At 58.3% G+C, this 19,997-nt stretch overlaps 1 protein-coding gene across 2 annotated transcripts in view; it reads left to right on the top strand.

Annotated features, from left to right (window-relative positions):
* The window catches only part of LOC133356255 (1-phosphatidylinositol 4,5-bisphosphate phosphodiesterase beta-4-like), a 75,091-nt gene that overhangs the window by 23,704 nt on the left and 31,390 nt on the right, over window positions 1-19,997 (top strand). Inside the window, exons 9-22 of one of the 2 annotated variants that reach the window (XM_061573651.1) lie at window positions 278-378; window positions 3,380-3,437; window positions 4,507-4,615; window positions 6,481-6,691; window positions 9,523-9,616; window positions 10,086-10,165; window positions 14,155-14,239; window positions 14,626-14,716; window positions 15,008-15,100; window positions 16,660-16,814; window positions 17,041-17,070; window positions 17,539-17,680; window positions 17,904-17,988; window positions 18,693-18,817. In XM_061573651.1, coding sequence (XP_061429635.1) covers window positions 278-378; window positions 3,380-3,437; window positions 4,507-4,615; window positions 6,481-6,691; window positions 9,523-9,616; window positions 10,086-10,165; window positions 14,155-14,239; window positions 14,626-14,716; window positions 15,008-15,100; window positions 16,660-16,814; window positions 17,041-17,070; window positions 17,539-17,680; window positions 17,904-17,988; window positions 18,693-18,817 — 1,459 coding nt within the window. Of the gene's footprint in view, window positions 1-277; window positions 379-3,379; window positions 3,438-4,506; window positions 4,616-6,480; window positions 6,692-9,522; window positions 9,617-10,085; window positions 10,166-14,154; window positions 14,240-14,625; window positions 14,717-14,989; window positions 15,101-16,659; window positions 16,815-17,040; window positions 17,071-17,538; window positions 17,681-17,903; window positions 17,989-18,692; window positions 18,818-19,997 lie in introns of both variants that reach the window. The other variant, XM_061573650.1, reaches the window with a different exon arrangement.

The raw sequence follows: 19,997 nt of genomic DNA, 5'->3' as shown, positions 1-19,997 counted from the left end.
GATGACAATGATGACGACGATGACAACGATGATGACGATGATGATGATGACGATGATGACGACGATGATGACGATGACAACGATGACAACGATGATGACGATGATGACGACGATGATGACAACGATGACAACGATGATGACAACGATTATGACGATGATGACAACGATGATGAGGATGACAACGATGACAACGATGATGACGATGATGACGCACAAAAAGCTCCCGCCATGCGCCCTGTCGGCCACCTTGCCATCACCGCCGCCATCGTCGTTTCAGAACGAGGAGCTGGAACTGGCATCGTTCACCTTTGAGAAGTTCTACGAGCTCTACCACAAGATCTGCCCACGCACAGAGATCGAGGAGCTCTTCAGGAAGCTGTGAGTTCGTCTCGGGCACCTCCACCGCCCCCCCCTCCCCCCCGGGTGTCTGGAGTGGGGGTCCCTTTAGACAACGCCTTGCCAAAACCGCGTGAATGTGTGGGTTTCTCTGTGCTAGTGTGTTTCTGTGTTAGTGTATGTGAATACAGTGAGGGAAAATGTATTTGATCCCCTGCTGATTTTGTACTTTGCCCACTGACAAAGAAATGATCAGTCTATCATTTTAATGGTAGGTTTATTTGACAGTGAGAGACAGAATAACAACAACAAAATCCAGAAAAACGCATGTCAAAAAATGTATAAGTTGATTTGCATTTCCCTGCGTTTGCGTCAATGTTGACATCTCGGCGAACCGAGGGAGATGGTGTGTGTGTCTCTGTGTTAGTGTGTGTGTGTCTTTGTGTTATTGTGTGAGTCTCTCTGTTAGTATGTGGGTGTCTCTGTGTTCGTGTGTGGGTTTCTGTGTGAGTGTGTATCTCTGTGTGAGTGTGTGTCTCTATGTTAGTGTGTGTTTGTGTATCTGTTAGTGTGTATGTTTCTACGTGAGTGTGTGTGTGTGTCTGTGTGAGTGTGTGTGTCTCTGTGTTAGTGTGTGTATCTCTGTGTGAGTGTGTGTGTCTATGTGTGAGTGTGTGTGTCTCTGTTAGTGTGTGTGTCTCTGTGGGAGTGTGTGTGTCTCTGTGGGAGTGTGTGTGTCTCTGTGGGAGTGTGTGTGTCTCTGTGTTAGTGTGTGTGTCTCTGTGTTAGTGTGTGTTTGTGTATCTGTTAGTGTGTATGTTTCTACGTGAGTGTGTGTGTCTGTGTGAGTGTGTGTGTCTCTGTGTGAGTGTGTGTCTCTGTGTTAGTGTGTGTGTCTCTGTGTTAGTGTGTGTGTTTCTACGTGAGTGTGTGTGTCTCTGTGTTAGTGTGTTTTTCTCTGTGTGAGTGTGTGTGTCTATGTGTGAGTGTGTGTCTCTGTTAGTGTGTGTGTCTCTGTGGGAGTGTGTGTGTCTCTGTGTTAGTGTGTGTCTCTGTGTTAGTGTGTGTTTCTACGTGAGTATGTGTATATCTGTGTGAGTGTGTGTGTCTCTGTTAGTGTGTGTCTCTCTGTGTGAGTGTGTGTCTCTGTGTGAGTGTCTCTAAGTTGAATGTCTTTCACAACGTACGGAGCTAACCATGCTAAATGGAGGTGGGGTTGCACACTGCTGCTCTCCCTGCGTTTGCGTCACTGTTGACCTCTACGCAGCGAACCGAGGGAGATGGTGTGTGTGTCTCTGTGTTAGTGTGTATGTGTCTCTGTGTTATTGTGTGAGTCTCTCTGTTAGTGTATGTGGGTTTCTGTGTGAGTGTGTGTCTCTGTGTGAGTGTGTGGGTTTCTGTGTGAGTGTGTGTCTCTGTTAGTGTGTGTGTCTCTGTGTGAGTGTGTGTCTCTGTTAGTGTGTGTGTTTCTATGTGAGTCTGTGTGTCTCTGTGTGAGTGTGTGTCTCTGTTAGTGTGCGTCTCTATGTTAGTGTGTGTGTCTCTGTGTGAGTGTCTCTAAGTTGAATGTCTTTCACACCGTACGGAGCTAACCATGCTAAATGGAGGTGGGGTTGTACACTGCAGCTCTCCCTGCGTTTGCGTCACTGTTGACCTCTGCGGCGAACCTAGGGAGATGGACGCTCGCCTCGCGCGGAGGTCAGGCTCGGCCATCGTGTAATTATCGTCATGTGCCGGCGTCGTTTATAATTGCCTGTTGTCTACCGATTGACGCCCCTGCGGTGGCCAGGCTGGTGCGGAGGGAGGGGAAGGAGGGGAGGGAACGAGGGAGCGGTGGGTCGCTCGCTCTTTCCGGTCGCGCTCGGTGGAGACGCGGCCTCGCTCGTCGGTGTCAGCGTCCCCCCCCCCCCCTTACAGGGAAACGTGAATGCTCGGTGGGATGGGCAGAGAAGTGACGACGATCCTCGTCCGTGTACGGTTTAGCATTGGAGGATGCACAGAGTCGCAGTCAACAGAACGGTCTAGAGTTGGCATCAAGACGAGCGTGGTCTCGTGAGGAACTCCGAACCAGAGTGTCGTCAAAGCCTCGTCTGTGGGTTAGCCCATAAACACGTGTTCGGTCGCCATATGAATTGAGATGCAGTTGAGAGGCCCGAGCGGTTCCGTAATCGAGGCGACTGAGAGTGGTGCCGAGCCACAGCGATTGCTCTGAACGATGCCCTCCCTCCCGCCCCGCCAGCGCCAACGCCGATTGGCCGGCCATCATCTCAAACGGGGAACGTGACTGAGCGGCGTCCCCGCTTCTGTCGTGACGCTCCGGCGAGCACAGCTTCCGGAGGCGTCGCGTTCACCGCTTTAATTCGCCGCCGATATTATCCGGCACGTGACGCCAGGGCCATTGGCTCAGCGTACGTTCTTTAAAAAAAATAAATTGCCAGAATTTTTTTGATGCGGCTCCAGTCGAGCGGAACTTTTTCCGAACTGTCGTCCCCGTATCTCTCAGCACCGGGAAATCCGGGCGGGTGGCTCAGCGGTAGAGCGAGCGGGAGAGGTTGTGATACCGCTGATGGATAGCCCTGCCCAGGAACTGAACCCATGCCGCCAGGTTCACAGCAGTGCAGTGCGTCAACCACCGCTCCGTCGCTCCGCGTTGTGAATTCACACAGGAAGCGGGCACATTCGGTGCAGCAGCCGCATCACCGTCGACAGCTGGGCAAGCCTCTTCTCGCTTTTCGCCAATGCACAGAATCTCTCTCACCGGGGACATTTTCTTCTGGTCACCACTTACCGCTGCTACCGCTGCCGCCGCCGCCGCTGCTGCTCTTGCGCAGAACAGCGTCGGGACCGCGGCACGTCCCCGAGCCGCCGAGTGTGCGGAGCGGCGGTCTCTCTGCTCGCCGTCGGCGCTCCGGCGGTCGCCGTGCTCGGTTTTGTCGCCGGTTGGGGGGGGGGCCGAAAAGAGACAATCACCACGGTGACAAGCTAACAGCTCGCGCGTGCATGCGTGCGCGTGTGCGTGTTTGTCGGTTGGTTTCGTTCGCAGCAACGGAGGGGAGACGGATTACTTAACTGTAGAGCAGATAGTCGCCTTCCTCAACGAAGTAAGGCTCGACGTCCCCCCCCCCCATCACTGCTCCTCCGCCCCCGCCCCCGAGGTGCTGGCACGGGGCCCCGCGGCCCCCTCCGAGCCCCCCCCCCCCCCCGAGGCCCACCCAAGGCCCGGGCGTACGCGCAGCGGAGTTGCCGCAGAGTATCGAGTGGCACCCCCTCCCCCACCGCCCTCCCCGCCGTGCCGCCGGCTCGCTGTGCGGTGTTTGGCGGCGAGGGGGGCCGCGTGGGACGGCCTCTGCCGGGACAAAATTTGTTTGTCGTGAAAGGATTTGACCGATCTGGCCCGAACACCACCACACGCACACAAACGGGGCGCGGGTGGCAGGGCCGAGCTCGCACGTGGTTGGTGGGGAGGGAACCGTGGGGGCGCGGCGCTCCCGGGGGACAACTCCTCGCGCCAGGACCTCCTCGTCATTTCACGCCATCGCTGCTTCCGCCAGACGTGCTCCTCCTCGGACTCCCCGTCACCCTGACCTGCAACCCCGTCCAGTGGCCCCCGTCTACGTCTCCTCTTAGAGCTTCGTCTCCCCGTTCCTCCCCCGTCGTTCCCACGTACCTGGTCACGCCGTGTCCCCCATGTCCCTCGTCGCTTCGTGTCGTCCCGCATGCAGCAGCAGCAGCCCCAGCGCTGATCCTTGTGCTCGTGCGCGTCGTGGTGTCGTGGCGTCGTCGGCATCGTGGTCGTCATAACAGTCGCCAGCCTGTGTGTGTGCACTTGGGGAGTGGAGGTGCAGCGGTTAGCGTGCTGCGCTATGAATCCGGCGACACGAGTTTCTTCTATGTCGAATTGGCCTCAAATGAGTACCTGGTGTGGTGTGTAGTAAACATCGTCACTGGGAAGACAAAGGCGACTGGGCGTGGTGCTGGCCACCCACCCCCTCGTGTGCCACAGTGTCGCCCTTCATAGGTGCTACTCGCTAACAGCACTTGCCCCTAAAGTTTGTTCAGGCTACAGTGGGGGTTCTTTGTCTTTGTGTATGTGCACACCTGAATACACCTGTCCGTACGTGCGTACGTGCGTACGTGTGCAATACCTCTGTGTGTGTGTGTGCTCTGCAGCACCAGCGCGACCCCCGGCTCAACGAGATCCTCTACCCGTTCTACGACGCACGCCAGGCGCAGCAGCTCATCGACGCGCACGAGCCTGAGGCTCAGCTCCGCGACCAGGGTACGCTCGGACCGGGGGTACGATCGGACCGGGGGTACGATCGGACCGGGGGTACGATCGGACCGGGGGTACGATCGGACCGGGGGTACGCTCGGACCGGGGGTACGATCAGGCACGCTGACGCCAGTGGTGGCTGCTCCAAAGCGCTTCGCGGTGTGCATGTCCAATCACGCCACGGTGTGTGTGTGTGATTGTACGCGCAGCCATTGCGACATGGATTGACCCGGCGCTGTCCGGACGTTATCTTTGTGGAGGCAGAAGCGGTCGCTCGTAGGGCCCCGAGGAGGAGGGAGGCGTTGAGCCGGGATATGAACGAGGGGCCAGGGAGCCGACAACACCAACGGCTGGGGGTGGGAAGGGACTTCCAGACTGTGGGGGCAGCACAGGAGAATGAGCGACCCCCACACCGAGCGAACGTTGACTCGGCACTTTGGCGAACGTTTCGCGTGCTTTAAATGTTCGCTGCAGCTGAGACGCCTGTGCCGCAGAGACACGCAGTGTGGAAACCTCGTACCCCCGGTTCTCTCATTCGCACGGCCGGCACGGCGTCTTGGGGCTCTGCTCCTCCTCCTCCCTCTCATCATCCCTCTCATCATCATCACCGTCATCTCGTCATCCCAGCCTCCACATCTCGCTCGAGCCCACAGGGAGAGGCTCTGTTTGGGACGGAGAGACGCCGCGACCTGCCGGCGGCGAGCAAAGCGATTTCGCGATGACTCCTGAGTCGGCGTTGGCTGCGGCGGGTGTACGGGCCGGAGACGATAAACTCCGTAATGAGGCCCGCTGCCGGGCTGAAGGGTGGGGGGGGGGGGGGGGGGGTCGCCATCGTTACAGTTGGCAGCCGCTGAATGAGCAGCGCTCAAAGCTTTTTTAACGCAAATCGCCAAGTGACCCGTGCGGAAATATATTTTTATTCCCGGCTAATGCGGTGTGAATGTCCTGCAAGCTCGTTATGTTCGACAATGTTTCCCCGATCTTAAACGGTGGGGATTGTCTCATTGAGGGGCGGCGTCTCGTTGTTCCCCGCAGTGTGCCTGTTATGGTGCCAGCTCTGTAGCGATGTGGGAGGGGGGGGGGTTGTGTGTACGCGCATGTGCGGTCTGGGAGTTTGTGTCCGACTATATTCGTGTGTATGCGTGTAGGCATGTGTGTGTGGGGGGCGGTAGTCTAGCGGTTAGCGCACTGCACTTCTAACCTTGAATTTCCGCTCGTGGCCAAAACCAGTGACGATTATCTGAACCGCTTCTGGGCTTCCCTTAGGTCAACTTAGCGTGATGCTGGCCACCCACCCCCTTGTGTGCCTTGCCGGCCTTCATAGGTGCTCGCTAACAGCACTTGCCCTAACAGTCTGTTCAGGCTATACGGATAATCTTTTACTTTGTCTTATTGTGTGTGGGAAGCGGTAGCACGGTGGTTAGAGCACTTTGCAACAAACCCAGCTACCCGAGTTGGATTCCCACTTACGGCCAACATCGGTGACGAATTTCTGAACCGGTTCTGGGGCCACTCTTTGGTCTACTCAGCCTTAAATGAATATCAGTTGTGGTTTGTAAACAGCATTGGGGAGACAAAAGCGGTCGGGTGTGGTGTAGACCCACCAACCCCTTCGTGTGCTGTGCCGGCCTTTATAGCTGCTCGCGAACAGCTCCAACAGTCTGTTAACGTTATATTCCTGTAAATGTGATTGCTTATTAGGATCGTCTTGCCGCGTCGCGTGGTCGCGTCGGATGGTCGCGTGCCTAACTCGTGTGACAGCATCACGTGGTCACGTGGCCACGTCACGTGCCCAAGTCGTGTGACCGCGTCACGTGGTCATGTGCCCGAGTCGCGTCATTGTGGTGGCTGGCGGCCGTCGCTCCCCACAGGGCGGCTGTCGTACGACGGGCTGTGCCGCTACCTCATGTGCGACGACAACGCGCCCGTCTTCCTCGACCGCCTGGAGCTCTACCAGGACATGGAGCAGCCGCTGTCGCACTACTACATCAACTCCTCGCACAACACCTACCTCGTGGGCCGCCAGTTCGGGGGCAAGTCCTCGGTGGAGATGTACCGCCAGGTGCTGCTGGCCGGCTGCAGGTGAGGCCCCTGCCGACAAGGCCCACCGACACGGCCACCGACAAGGCCACCGACAAGGCCACCGACAAGGCCACCGACAAGGCCCACCAACAAGGTCACCGACACGGCCACCAACAAGGCCACCGACACGGCCACCGACAAGGCCACCAACAAGGCCACCGACACGGCCACCGACAAGGCCCACCAACAAGGCCACCGACAAGGCCACCGACAAGGCCCACCAACAAGGCCACCGACAAGGCCACCGACAAGGCCCACCAACAAGGCCACCGACACGGCCACCAACAAGGCCCACCAACAAGGCCACCGACACGGCCACCGACAAGGCCACCGACACGGCCACCGACAAGGCCCACCAACAAGGCCACCGACACGGCCACCGACAAGGCCCACCAACAAGGCCACCGACACGGCCACCGACAAGGCCCACCAACAAGGCCACCGACACGGCCACCGACAAGGCCCACCAACAAGGCCACCGACACGGCCACCGACACGGCCACCAACAAGGCCCACCAACAAGGCCACTGACACGGCCACCGACACGGCCACCAACAAGGCCCACCAACAAGGCCCACCGACACGGCCACCGACACGGCCACCAACAAGGCCCATCGACAAGGCCACCGACAAGGCCACCAACAAGGCCACCGACACGGCCACCAACAAGGCCACCGACACGGCCACCGACAAGGCCACCGACAAGGCCACCGACAAGGCCACCGACACGGCCACCGACACGGCCACCAACAAGGCCACCGACATGGCCACTGACAAGGCCATCGACAAGGCCACCAACAAGGCCACCGACACGGCCACCGACAAGGCCACCGACAAGGCCCACCGACAAGGCCACCGACACGGCCACCGACACGGCCACCGACAAGGCCACCGACACGGCCACCGACAAGGCTACCGACAAGGCCCACCGACAAGGCCCACCGACACGGCCACCGACAACGCCACCGACAAGGCCACCGACACGGCCACCGACAAGGCCACCGACAAGGCCACCGACACGGCCCACCGACAAGGCCCACCGACACGGCCACCGACAAGGCCACCGACAAGGCCACCGACACGGCCACCGACACGGCCACCGACAAGGCCACCGACACGGCCACCAACAAGGCCACCGACAAGGCCCACCGACAAGGCCACCGACACGGCCCACCGACAAGGCCACCGACACGGCCACCGACAAGGCCACCGACAAGGCCCACCGACAAGGCCACCGACACGGCCACCGACAAGGCCACCGACACGGCCACCAACAAGGCCACCGACACGGCCACCGACAAGGCCACCGACACGGCCACCAACAAGGCCACCGACATGGCCACCGACACGGCCACCGACAAGGCCACCGACAAGGCCACCGACACGGCCCACCGACAAGGCCACCGACACGGCCACCGACAAGGCCACCGACACGGCCACCGACACGGCCACCGACAAGGCCACCGACAAGGCCACCGACAAGGCCACCGACACGGCCACCGACAAGGCCACCGACAAGGCCACCGACAAGGCCACCGACAAGGCCACCGACACGGCCACCGACAAGGCCACCGACACGGCCACCGACACGGCCACCGACAAGGCCACCGACACGGCCACCGACAAGGCCACCGACAAGGCCACCGACACGGCCACCGACACGGCCACCGACACGGCCACCGACACGGCCACCGACAAGGCCACCGACACGGCCACCAACAAGGCCACCGACACGGCCACCGACACGGCCACCGACACGGCCACCGACAAGGCCACCGACACGGCCACCGACACGGCCACCGACAAGGCCACCGACAAGGCCACCGACACGGCCACCGATAAGGCCACCGACACGGCCACCAACAAGGCCACCGACATGGCCACCGACAAGGCCACCGACACGGCCACCAACAAGGCCACCGACACGGCCACCGACACGGCCACCGACAAGGCCACCGACAAGGCCCACCGACAAGGCCACCGACAAGGCCACCGACACGGCCACCGACACGGCCACCGACACGGCCCACCGACACGGCCACCGACACGGCCACCGACACGGCCCACCGACACGGCCACCAACAAGGCCACCGACACGGCCACCGACACGGCCACCGACACGGCCACCGACATGGCCCACCGACACGGCCACCGACAAGGTCACCGACAAGCCCACCGACAAGGCCACCGACAAGGCCACCGACACGGCCACCGACACGGCCACTGGCAAGGGCCACCGCCGTCGCCACGCAGTGCGATTAGTGCGCGCGGTCAGCACACGCGCCCCTCTGTCCAAATGATTATATCCGATCCGGCAACCAGAGGCCTCTTGTCGAACATCCCCGAGTCAACGTCATCCACTCCTCCCCCCCCCCACCTGCCGTCCATGCTGTCGGCTCCCTGCCCCTGCGCAAGTCCTGGCTCAAGGCCTTCCTCTTCTCCTCTGCCTATGACTGACCGACTCTTCTATAGGCTATATGTGTATATGTAAACTACTAAACTAGATTTGTATTTTATTGCCGGTGTAAAGTCCACTGAGCTATATATAGCTTCTTTTTCAGAAGCGACCATGGCCATCACGAATGATAGCTCAACGAAATTGACTATCTTCAGGTGGAAATGTATAGCAGATAAATAATCTAAACGTGTGGATGTTGATTCAAATTTTTTTAGGGGAAAACCGGAGGAACCGGAGAAAAATCCACGCGAGACATGCAAACTCCAAATATAAAGCAGACGTCAGGGTCAAGATCGAACCCACGACCTCCTGTATACCAGGCGAGGTAGTTAACATCTCTCCCCGTGTGTTCCCCATGTTACTCTGTGTGCAGGTGCGTGGAGCTGGACTGTTGGGATGGGAAGGGGGAGGACCAGGAGCCAATCATCACGCACGGCAAGGCCATGTGCACCGACATCCTCTTCAAGGTACCGTGGGGCACAGCGTCAATGCACACGTGGACCCCCGCAGCACATGTGTGTGTACACGTGTGTGTGTGTACACGTGTGTGTGTGTGTGTGTACACGTGTGTGTGTGTATACACGTGTGTGTGTGGAGCGAGTGGTAGCGGTTAGCGCGCTGCACTACAAACCCGGCCACCCGAATTTGATTCCCGCTCATGGCCAACACCAGTGACGATTATCTGAACCAGTCCTAGGCCTCCCCTAGGTCGACTCAGCCACAAATGAGGACCTGGTGTGGTGTGTAAACATCGCCACTGGGGAGACAGAGCGGCGGGGCGTGGTGCTGGTCACCCACTGCCTCGTGTGCCGTACCGGCCTTCATAGGTGCTGCTCGCTAACAGCACTTGCCCTAGCAGTCTGTTAAGGCTACACGGGGGATCTTTCTCTTTGCATTTTTGTGTGTGCACGTGCGCGTGTGTTTGCGTCCCCACAGGAGGTGATCCAGGCCATCAAGGAGACGGCGTTCGTGACGTCCATCTACCCGGTCATCCTGTCCTTCGAGAACCACTGCAGGTGCCCTCAACAACAACCCCCGTCCTCTAGAACCTCCGTCCTCTAAAACTACTGCCCCCTAGAACCTCTACTCACTAATCCCGCGGGCTACGGGTGTGTGTGACACCCGCCCATATGTGTGGTCCTACCTCCTCGTGGTGCCAGACAGGCAACGTTGTCGTGGGCAGTGCTGTAGGGGGAGGGCCAATTCCGATTGGCCTTTCCCCTCATGGCATTTGTAACCACCACAGCGGCCAAATGGGGGCTCTGGACGGGTGCGAGGGGCTGGTAACCCCTCCACCTTCAATTAATTAGCACTAAACCACGACGACAAATGTAATAAATAAGCCTGTGCCGGAGGCCCTGGGGGGACAGGCGTCTATGACGTCTCCTGGCCAAACCCCATTTGGCGGAGCCAGGAAACTGAATCTTTACCCTCGAGTCTCCTCCGGAAACAACAAAAAACCACTACATGTGGCCACGTGGAATGTTCAAACGCTCACTGCGGAGGAGAGGCTGCCACTCCTCTGTCGGGAGCTGGAGCGGTACCGCCTGGATCTCTGTGGTATTCAGGAGGTCCGGTGGACCGGCTTTGGCTCCTGCCACCATGAGGGGTTGACAGTCCTCTTCTCAGGGCAGGAGACTGCCAAACAACAGGGAGTGGCTCTTCTTCTGAGGTTGCGGAAGAGGAAGTCACTCCCTGTGAGCGGCTGGCTGAGGTGCCATCTGTTGAGGAAGTATGCTGTGTGGAAGCTACCTGGTCTGTCGCTCCACACAAAGCTTCAGGTTTTCTCGGCCAGTCATTCCCTCCCTTCTCTACACTTGCGAAACGTGGACCCCCCTAATGGAACATCTTTGCCGGTGAGAACATTTTGGCTGGCCTGCCTACGATCCATCCTTGGGTTTAATCAGGCTGGATTGTGTGAGGAGCTCACAAATCATTGATAGATCTGGACAAAGTCCCATCGGTGAGCTCCTCCGGCAGGCAAGGCTGCGTTGGCTGGGCCATGTAGCCCGCATGCCCATTCACCGCATGCCTAAACAGCTTTTGTTCGGCCAGATCGAGGGGGCAAAAGGGGCGCGGCACGGGCTAGAGAAGAGATGGAGTGATGTGGTACAGGAGGATGTGAAGCTGAGTGGACTTGCCCATGACTGCTACCAGCGGTGTCAAGATCGGCCTCTGTGGAGGAGGTTCGTGAAGGACGCTACTGAGCAGTTAGAGGCAGTCGCCCTGCAACAACAATGGAGGCAGGAGGAGCGACGCTCACAACAACGAACGGAGCGCCGGGTGGCTAAAGCACAGCAAGTTGGCACAGTAGGGGGCACAGGTGGTGTATCAGCCAGTCCTCTCAGTCGATCTGTGGCATCTGGGTCTGCCCCGTGACCTCCTGCCAGCGGGCGTTCGACACTTCATGTGACCTCAAGGTGCACATAGCCTGGCATAAGCGTCGTGATGACGTCACCGCCACTTAGTGGTGAATGGCGGTTGTTGTTACTATTGGTGAGGCCCTCATGTGTGACGCCCACGTGTGTCTGTGTGTGACACCCGCGTGTGTCTGTGTGTGACACCCACGTGTGTCTGTGTGTGATGCCCGCGGGTGTCTGTGTGTGACACCCACGTGTGTCTGTGTGTGATGCTGACGTGTGTCTGTGTGTGACGCCTGTGTTTGTCTGTGTGACGCCCGTGTTTGTCTGTGTGTGATGCCCACGTGTGTGTGACGTCTGTGTGTGATGCCCGTGTTTTCTGTGTGTGACGCCCACGTGTGTCTGTGTGTGACGCCCGCGTGTGTCTGTGTGTGACACCCACGTGTGTCTGTGTGTGACGCCCACGTGTGTTTGTGTGTGACACCCACGTGTGTCTGTGTGTGATGCCCGCGGGTGTCTGTGTGTGACACCCACGTGTGTCTGTGTGTGATGCTCACGTGTGTCTGTGTGTGACGCCTGTGCTTGTCTGTGTGACGCCCGTGTTTGTCTGTGTGTGATGCCCACGTGTGTGTGACGTCTGTGTGTAACGCCCGTGTTTGTCTGTGTGTGACACCCACGTGTGTATGTGTGTGACGCCCACGTGTGTCTGTGTGTGACGCCCACGCGTGTGTCTGTGTGTGACGCCCACGTGTGTCTGTCTGTGACGCCCACCTGTGTCTGTGTGTGACGCCCACGTGTGTCTGTGTGTGACGCCCGCGTGTGTCTGTGTGTGATGCCCACGTGTGTCTGTGTGTGACGCCCACGTGTGTCTGTGTGTGACGCCCACGTGTGTCTGTGTGTGACGCCCACGTGTGTCTGTGTGTGACGCACACTTGTGTCTGTGTGTGACACCCACGTGTGTCTGTGTGTGATGCTCACGTGTGTCTGTGTGTGATGCTCACGTGTGTCTGTGTGTGACGCCCACGTGTGTCTGTGTGTGACGCCCACGTGTGTCTGTGTGTGACGCCCACACGTGTGTCTATGTGTGACGCCCTCGTGTGTCTGTGTGTGACGCCCTCGTGTGTCTGTGTGTGACGCCCACACGTGTGTCTATGTGTGACGCCCACGTGTGTCTGTGTGTGACGCACACTTGTGTCTGTGTGTGACACCCACGTGTGTCTGTGTGTGATGCTCACATGTGTCTGTGTGTGACGCCCACGTGTGTCTGTGTGTGACGCCCACGTGTGTCTGTGTGTGACGCCCGCGTGTGTCTGTGTGTGATGCCCACGCGTGTGTCTATGTGTGACGCCCGCGTGTGTCTGTGTGTGACGCCCACGTGTGTCTGTGTGTGACGCCCACGTGTGTCTGTGTGTGACGCCCACGTGTGTCTGTGTGTGACGCACACGTGTGTCTGTGTGTGACGCCCACGTGTGTCTGTGTGTGACACCCACGTGTGTCTGTGTGTGATGCTCACGTGTGTCTGTGTGTGACGCCCACGTGTGTCTGTGTGTGACGCCAACGTGTGTCTGTGTGTGACGCCCACGTGTGTCTGTGTGTGACGCCCACGTGTGTCTGTGTGTGACGCCCACGTGTGGCTGTGTGTGACACCCACGTGTGTCTGTGTGTGATGCCCACGTGTGTCTGTGTGTGACGCCCACGTGTGTCTGTGTGTGACACCCACGTGTGTCTGTGTGTGACGCCCACGTGTGTCTGTGTGTGACACCCACGTGTGTCTGTGTGTGACACCCACGTGTGTCTGTGTGTGACGCCCACGTGTGTCTGTGTGTGACGCCCACGTGTGTCTGTGTGTGACGCCCACGTGTGTCTGTGTGTGACACCCACGTGTGTCTGTGTGTGACACCCACGTGTGTCTGTGTGTGACGCCCACGCGTGTCTGTGTGTGACACCCACGTGTGTCTGTGTGTGATGCCCACGTGTGTCTGTGTGTGACGCCCACGCGTGTGTCTGTGTGTGATGCCCACGTGTTTGTGTGTGACGCCCGCGTGTGTCTGTGTGTGACATCCGTGTGTGTCTGTGTGTGACACCCGTGTGTGTCTGTGTGTAACGTCCGTGTGTGTCTGTGTGTAACGTCCGTGTGTGTCTGTGTGTAACGTCCGTGTGTGTCTGTGTGTGACGCCCACGTGTGTCTGTGTGTGACGCCCACGTGTGTCTGTGTGTGACGCCTGCGTGTGTCTGTGTGTGACGCCCACGTGTGTCTGTGTGTGACGCCCACGCGTGTGTCTGTGTGTGATGCCCACGTGTGTCTGTGTGTGACGCCCACGCGTGTGTCTGTGTGTGATGCCCACGTGTTTGTGTGTGACGTCTGTGTGTGACATCCGTGTGTGTCTGTGTGTGACACCCGTGTGTGTCTGTGTGTAACGTCCGTGTATGTCTGTGTGTAACGTCCGTGTGTGTCTTTGTGTATCGTCCGTGTGTGTCTGTGTGTGACGCCCACGTGTGTCTGTGTGTGATGCCCGCGTGTGTCTGTGTGTGACGCCCACGTGTGTCTTTGTGTGACGCCCACGTGTGTCTGTGTGTGACGCCCGTGTGTGTCTGTGTGTGACGCCCACGTCGCTGTCTGATTGCGTGCCCTCCCCCCCGCGCAGCAAGCCGCAGCAGTACAAGATGGCGCGCTACTGCGAGGAGATCTTTGGAGATTTCCTCCTCAAGGAGCCGCTGGAAGGACACCCGGTGAGATGGCGGGGCGACCGTGGTCGTGACCCGGGTACCTCATGGACGCGCATGTGTGCCTGCGTGCGTGCGTGTGCGTGCATGTGCGTGCATGGGTGGGTACACGTGGGTACGCGTGCGTGCGGCCGGGCTCTCCGTGTGTCAGTGGTGAAGCCCACGCCGTCGTTATTGCCCTTGCTGATGTCATTATTGTTGTTATTAGCATTGTCATTGTCGTCGTTGTTATTGTTCTTGTCGTTGTTGTTTTTGTTTTCGTCGTTGTCGTTGTTGTCTTTGTTTTCGTCGTTGTCATTGTTGTCTTTGTTGTCATTGTTGTTGTCATTGTTGTTTTTGCTTTCGTCGTTTTTATTATTGTTGTTGTTGTCGTCGTTGTCCTCACTGTGCAGCTGGAGTCGGGGCGACCTCTGCCCTCGCCCAACGACCTCCGTTACAAAATCCTCATCAAGAACAAGCGCCTGCGGCCTGAGGTGGAGTCCAGTAAGTGTGACGCGTGCGGCGGAGGTGGTCCCTGTCATCGTGATTGTGGTGGTAATGGTCATGATTATTGACTGGATGATAGATTGTGATGATGATAGTGATTGTGTTGGTAATGATGATGGCGATGCCGATGACCTGCAACAGTGTCGATGTTCATGATGATGGCAGCAGTGCGATGGCGATGATGTCGGTGATGGTGATAATGATGGCTATGACGTTCATGGAGCCGGAGCCGATGGTGATGATAATATTGGTGATGGCGGCGGTGTGTTGATGGTGATGATGATGCAGAGCAGTTGGAGGCATTCTGCCTGTTGACGGAGGGAGACCCCATGGCTCAGGCGAGCATCCTGGAGGAGGAGGCGGAGGATGAGGGAGAGACCGGTACTCACACACACACACACTTACTTACACACACACACACACACGTACTCACACACACGTACTCACACACACACACGTACTCACACACCTGGCGCTCCGCTCGATGATCAGTGGGGCAGATCAGCTCCACGGTAGGTCCTGGTGTCAAGGACATGGGCCCGCATCCGCTGTTCCGTCACTATGTAGTCCATCAGATGTTCTTGCTTGGACCCGGCATGCATCCATGATGTGGTGTGGATGTGCCAATGCCGGAACAGCGTGTTGGTAATTACAAGCCCATGGGCTGCACAAAAATCTAGCAGCCTGCTACCGTTGTTATTGAGCTGATCTGGCCCATGCCTTCCAATTACTCCAGACCAGGTGCCAGCATCATGACCAACTCAGGCATTGAAGTCACCCAACAAGATGACTCAATCCCGAGGGGCCACTTTAGCTCGCATCTGTGACAGGAAGTCATATAAAGCATCTGACTCATCGGCCTTCCCTGCATCTTTCCATGGATGTTCGTCTTCAGTGGGGCATAATTAACCACAACCACCATTCCTCGCCTCTGGTTGATGGGAAGGCAAACCCATAATAGCCTGGGGCTTACAGCTTCCCACACCTCACCGCCATGCTCCCATGCCCCCTTCATTATTTCATTCAGAAGAAGAGCTACATCCTGTTGTTTGGCAGTCTCCTGTCCCGAGTAGAGGACTGTCCACCCCTCATGGTGGCAGGAGCCAGAGCCGGTCCACCGGACCTCCTGAATGTCACAGAGATCCAGGCGGTACCGGTCCAGCTCCCGACAGAGGAGTGGCAGCCTCTCCTCCACGTGGCCACACGTAGTGGTTTTTGTTTTTCTGGAGGAGCCCTTAGGGTAAGGATTCAGTCTCCTGGCTCCGCCAAATGGGGTTTGGCCAGGAGAAGTCACATGCTTATTTATTATGTTTTTTGGTCGTGGTTTAGTGGTAATTCATTGAAGGTGGAGGGGCTACCAGCCCCTCGCTCCTGTCCAGAGCCCCCATTTGTCCGCTGTGGTGGTTACAGACGCCATGAGGGGAAAGGCCTATCGGAATTGGCCCTCCCCCCACGGCACTGTCCACGACAGCGTTGCCCGTCCGGCACCACAAGGAGGTAGGGGTTGTTTTACCTGACACATACACGTACTCACACACACGCACACACGTACTCATACACATCCTCATCACACCCCAAGGTGAACAGGACATGGCCCCGACTCCCTGCCATGCAGCTTTACCCGGACCTGCTCACAGTAATGAAGGTCCCCGCACAAACGCAAAGCTCCCCTGTGCAGCCTTTGACAGACTTTTGAAGGGCAAGTGGGGGTTGCAATCACCTCTGTGTGGGCTAGTACGGCGTACGTGGGTGCGGGTGCCCACCACCACACCTGGCTGCCTTCATCTCACAGCGGCGATGCTTACACACCATGCCCGAGTACTGATTCGAGGCCGATTCGACCTAGCGGTAGGCCCCGGGACCGGTTCGGATCCACCCACCGCTCTCGGCGGTCGCTAAAGCGGGGGAACCGAATTCTCGGCGGTGTGCGCGCGTGTCAGTCGAGCCGGAGGATGAGGCCCACCCCGAGCTGAAGTTCGGCGCGGAGTTGACGGTGGTGGCGGCCGCGGTGGTGGAGGCGGCGGCGGCGGCGGCGATCGTCAAGGAACGCTCCAGCAGCAGCCTGAGCAGCAGCAAGTCGGTGATTCTCCGCAAGGTGAGACTCCTCACCTGGGTCACTCTCACTCTCACTTGGCTCACCCTCACCTGCCTCACCCTCACCTAGGTTACGCTCACCCTCACCTGGCTCACTATTACCCTCACCTGCATCACTCGTTCACCCTCACCTGTGTCACACTGTAGCCCCATCTCGCCAGGTGAGGTGAGGGTGGTCTCCCTGTGATACTCACCTGGGTGTTTCTCTTCACCTTGACTGCTGCCAGGTCATGGAGGAGGTGGATCACGAGAAGAAGGTGAGAGCACACATGCCGCCTTTGCGAAGGGCGCGCGGGAACCCGGGCGCGCCACGCAAGACAGCCCAGTGGCCTAGCGAAGAGACGCAGAGAGATGGAGAGAGATGGGGAGAGAGGGGAGAGAGAGCTAGATAATGGGGAGAGAGCTAGAGAATGGGGAGACAGGGAGATGGGAGAGATATTTAGAGATGGTGAGAGATAGCTGGAAATGGGTAGAGAACGGTAGAGATGGGGAGAGGGGGAAAGAGGGGTAGAGATGGCTAGAGAATGGGGAGAGACGGGGAGAGATTTGTAGATATGTGTAGAGATTTGTAGAGAAGGGTAGAGATGGGGAGAGGGGGGAAGAGAGGGGGAGAGATGGCTTGAGAATGGGGAGAGATGTAGGGAGACACAGTATCACTCTGTCCGTGTGAGGCAGCGTGGCGCTGTCTGCGTGACGTTGTATTGCCGTGGTTATCGCTGGGGCAGGCCTGCGTGTCGGTGGAGGACGAGCAGGCCTTCATCTCCACCTACAAGTACGTGGGTGGCACCACCAAGATCCACCCCTACTTGTCGGCCATGGTCAACTACGCACAGCCCATCAAGTTCCAGGGCTTCGACGTTGCCGAGGGTGAGCATAGAGAGAGGTGGAGAGAGAGAGGTGGAGAGAGAGAGGTGGAGAGAGAGAGAGGTGGAGAGAGAGAGGTGGAGAGAGAGAGGTGGAGAGAGAGAGGTGGAGAGAGAGAGGTGGAGAGAGAGAGATGTGTGTGTGCGTGTCTACGTGTGCGTGTGTGTGTGTGTACGCGTGAGTGTGTACGCGTGTGTGTGTTCATGTGTGCCCGGGTGCCCCGCAGAGCGGAACATCCACCACAACATGTCGTCGTTCAGCGAGTCGGTGGGGCTCGGCTACCTCAAGACTCATCCCATTGAGTTCGTCAAGTATCCTTCACCCCCCCCCTCCTCCCCGGTGAGTCGCGGTCACCGTCGGAGAAGTCCCAGGGTAGAGGAAACGGAGTTCCGGGTCGGTGACCCCCGGTGGCCGCGCATTTGCCACCGGTCGTCGCCGGCGAAGGTTTTCGCTGTCCGAATCCGGCAAGTCCCCCACTCCACTTAATACTGCAGTATGGGGGGTTGCGGGGGGGGGGGGGGTGCGGGAGGGGGGGGCGGTGGGTGTGCCCGAGATGATCTCACAGCTTCCCGAAGAACTCCTCGATCTCGGTGCGTGGGCAGATCTTGTGGTAGAGCTCGTGGAACTCCAGCGATGGGAGAGGGGGGGGGGGGCGCATCGGCCGGATGGTGGCAAGGCGCCGCCTCGACCGAAGGACGGTAAACAATGTGGGTGGGGGAGCCCCAGACTGGTTTTGATGTCACCCACCACCGTTGTTAGCCGTGCCCAGGAATCAAACTCAGGCGGCCGGGTTCATGGCGACAGCGTGCTCACCACGTGCGCCATTGCTGTCCACCCCAGTGATGTCGGTGCTGGCCGAATTAAATTGGAGTGGGAGGTCAGCGCCAGGTCAGAATGAAATCAGAGGGAGTGGGAGGTTGGGGTCAGGTCCGACTGAATGAAATCCGCGGGAGGTCAGCACCAGGTCAGAATGAAATGTGAGCGAGGTCAACTTCACCCTTAACGCGCCCGTCAGCTACAACAAGCGGCAGATGAGCCGCATCTACCCCAAGGGAGGCCGTGTCGACTCCTCCAACTACATGCCGCAGATCTTTTGGAACGCCGGCTGCCAGATGGTGTCGCTCAACTTCCAGAGCCCCGGTGAGCCGGTCGTGCCGCCACCTCCAACTCGCCCCACCACTCAGCTCCACTCACTCTCCTGACCCCACGGGATCCCGGACACCCCGGAGGGTAGCGCGGTTTGCCCGCTTTTTGCGGAGCCTCCAATCCGCATACCTGTCAACCCGTACAGTTTACCTGTATTGTTGTACAGGGAAATTGAGTTGTCAAGTGCATACGGTGTACAGCCGTTTCAATACGGGCAACATATTTTTTTTGTCTATTTGTTTGTGTTTCTCCTTTTGATGGGACTTTGTAGGATGAACGTTGAGATGTATAAGGGCAAGGGGTGACCAATACGGTCTGGATTGGTCTGTAATAATGTGGTGGGGCACTGATAAGGGGTTGGCAGGTATGGATCCGGCAGGCCGCCCGCCCTGGTTAATGGTGCACGGAGCACGTAATAACAACCGTACAATGCTTCGCAATGCCGTCCGCTTCGCTCACAAGTGGACACTCCATGTCGTTCGAAGACGAGTACGTAGGCCCAGTGTGTCCAGGAGTCACGGTTCGAATTTTCCAACTTTGAAACAATATTTGCATCGTGCCCCACGACTGTGAAACTTTGCCGGATGCTCCTGAACAAAAAGCAAAACTCTTGAGGCTCTGTGAGACTTTCCTGGGTAAACGAGCATGATTCGACAATCACGTCGCTTAGACAGATCCAAACTCCAAACTCCTCTCGCGAATGAAGCTTCTAAAGGTTCCCGTTTGCCTGGGATGGTCTCCGGTTGGTTTCAGGCCATCCCAGTGTCCCCTATGCAATGTTTCTGAAAACGTCCGAATTTTCTTCATGATTTCAAGATGTTTCGCCTCATCCTGGACTCATAAATCCTTGCAGGGTAGTGTCCGGGGCTACGCGGGTAGTGGGCGGGGCTACGCGGGCAGTGGGCGGGGCTACGCGGGTAGTGGGCGGGGCCACACGAGTAATAGGCGGAGATACCCGTGTAGTGGGCGGGGCTACGCGGGTAGTGGGCGGGGCATCTCGGGTAGTGGGCGGGGCTACGCGGGTAGTGGGCGGGCCACCCGAGTAGTGGGCGGAGATACCCGAGTAGTGGGCGGGGCTATCCGGGTAGTGGGCGGGGCTACCTGAGTAGTGGGCGGGGCTACCTGAGTAGTGGGCGGGGCTACCTGAGTAGTGGGCGGGGCTACCTGAGCAGTG

This window comes from Lethenteron reissneri, chromosome 53, assembly GCF_015708825.2.
Source record: "Lethenteron reissneri isolate LAM-NWPU_2019-01 chromosome 53, ASM1570882v1, whole genome shotgun sequence".
NCBI lineage: Eukaryota > Metazoa > Chordata > Hyperoartia > Petromyzontiformes > Petromyzontidae > Lethenteron > Lethenteron reissneri.
This window is presented reverse-complemented; position numbering and strand designations above follow the sequence as displayed.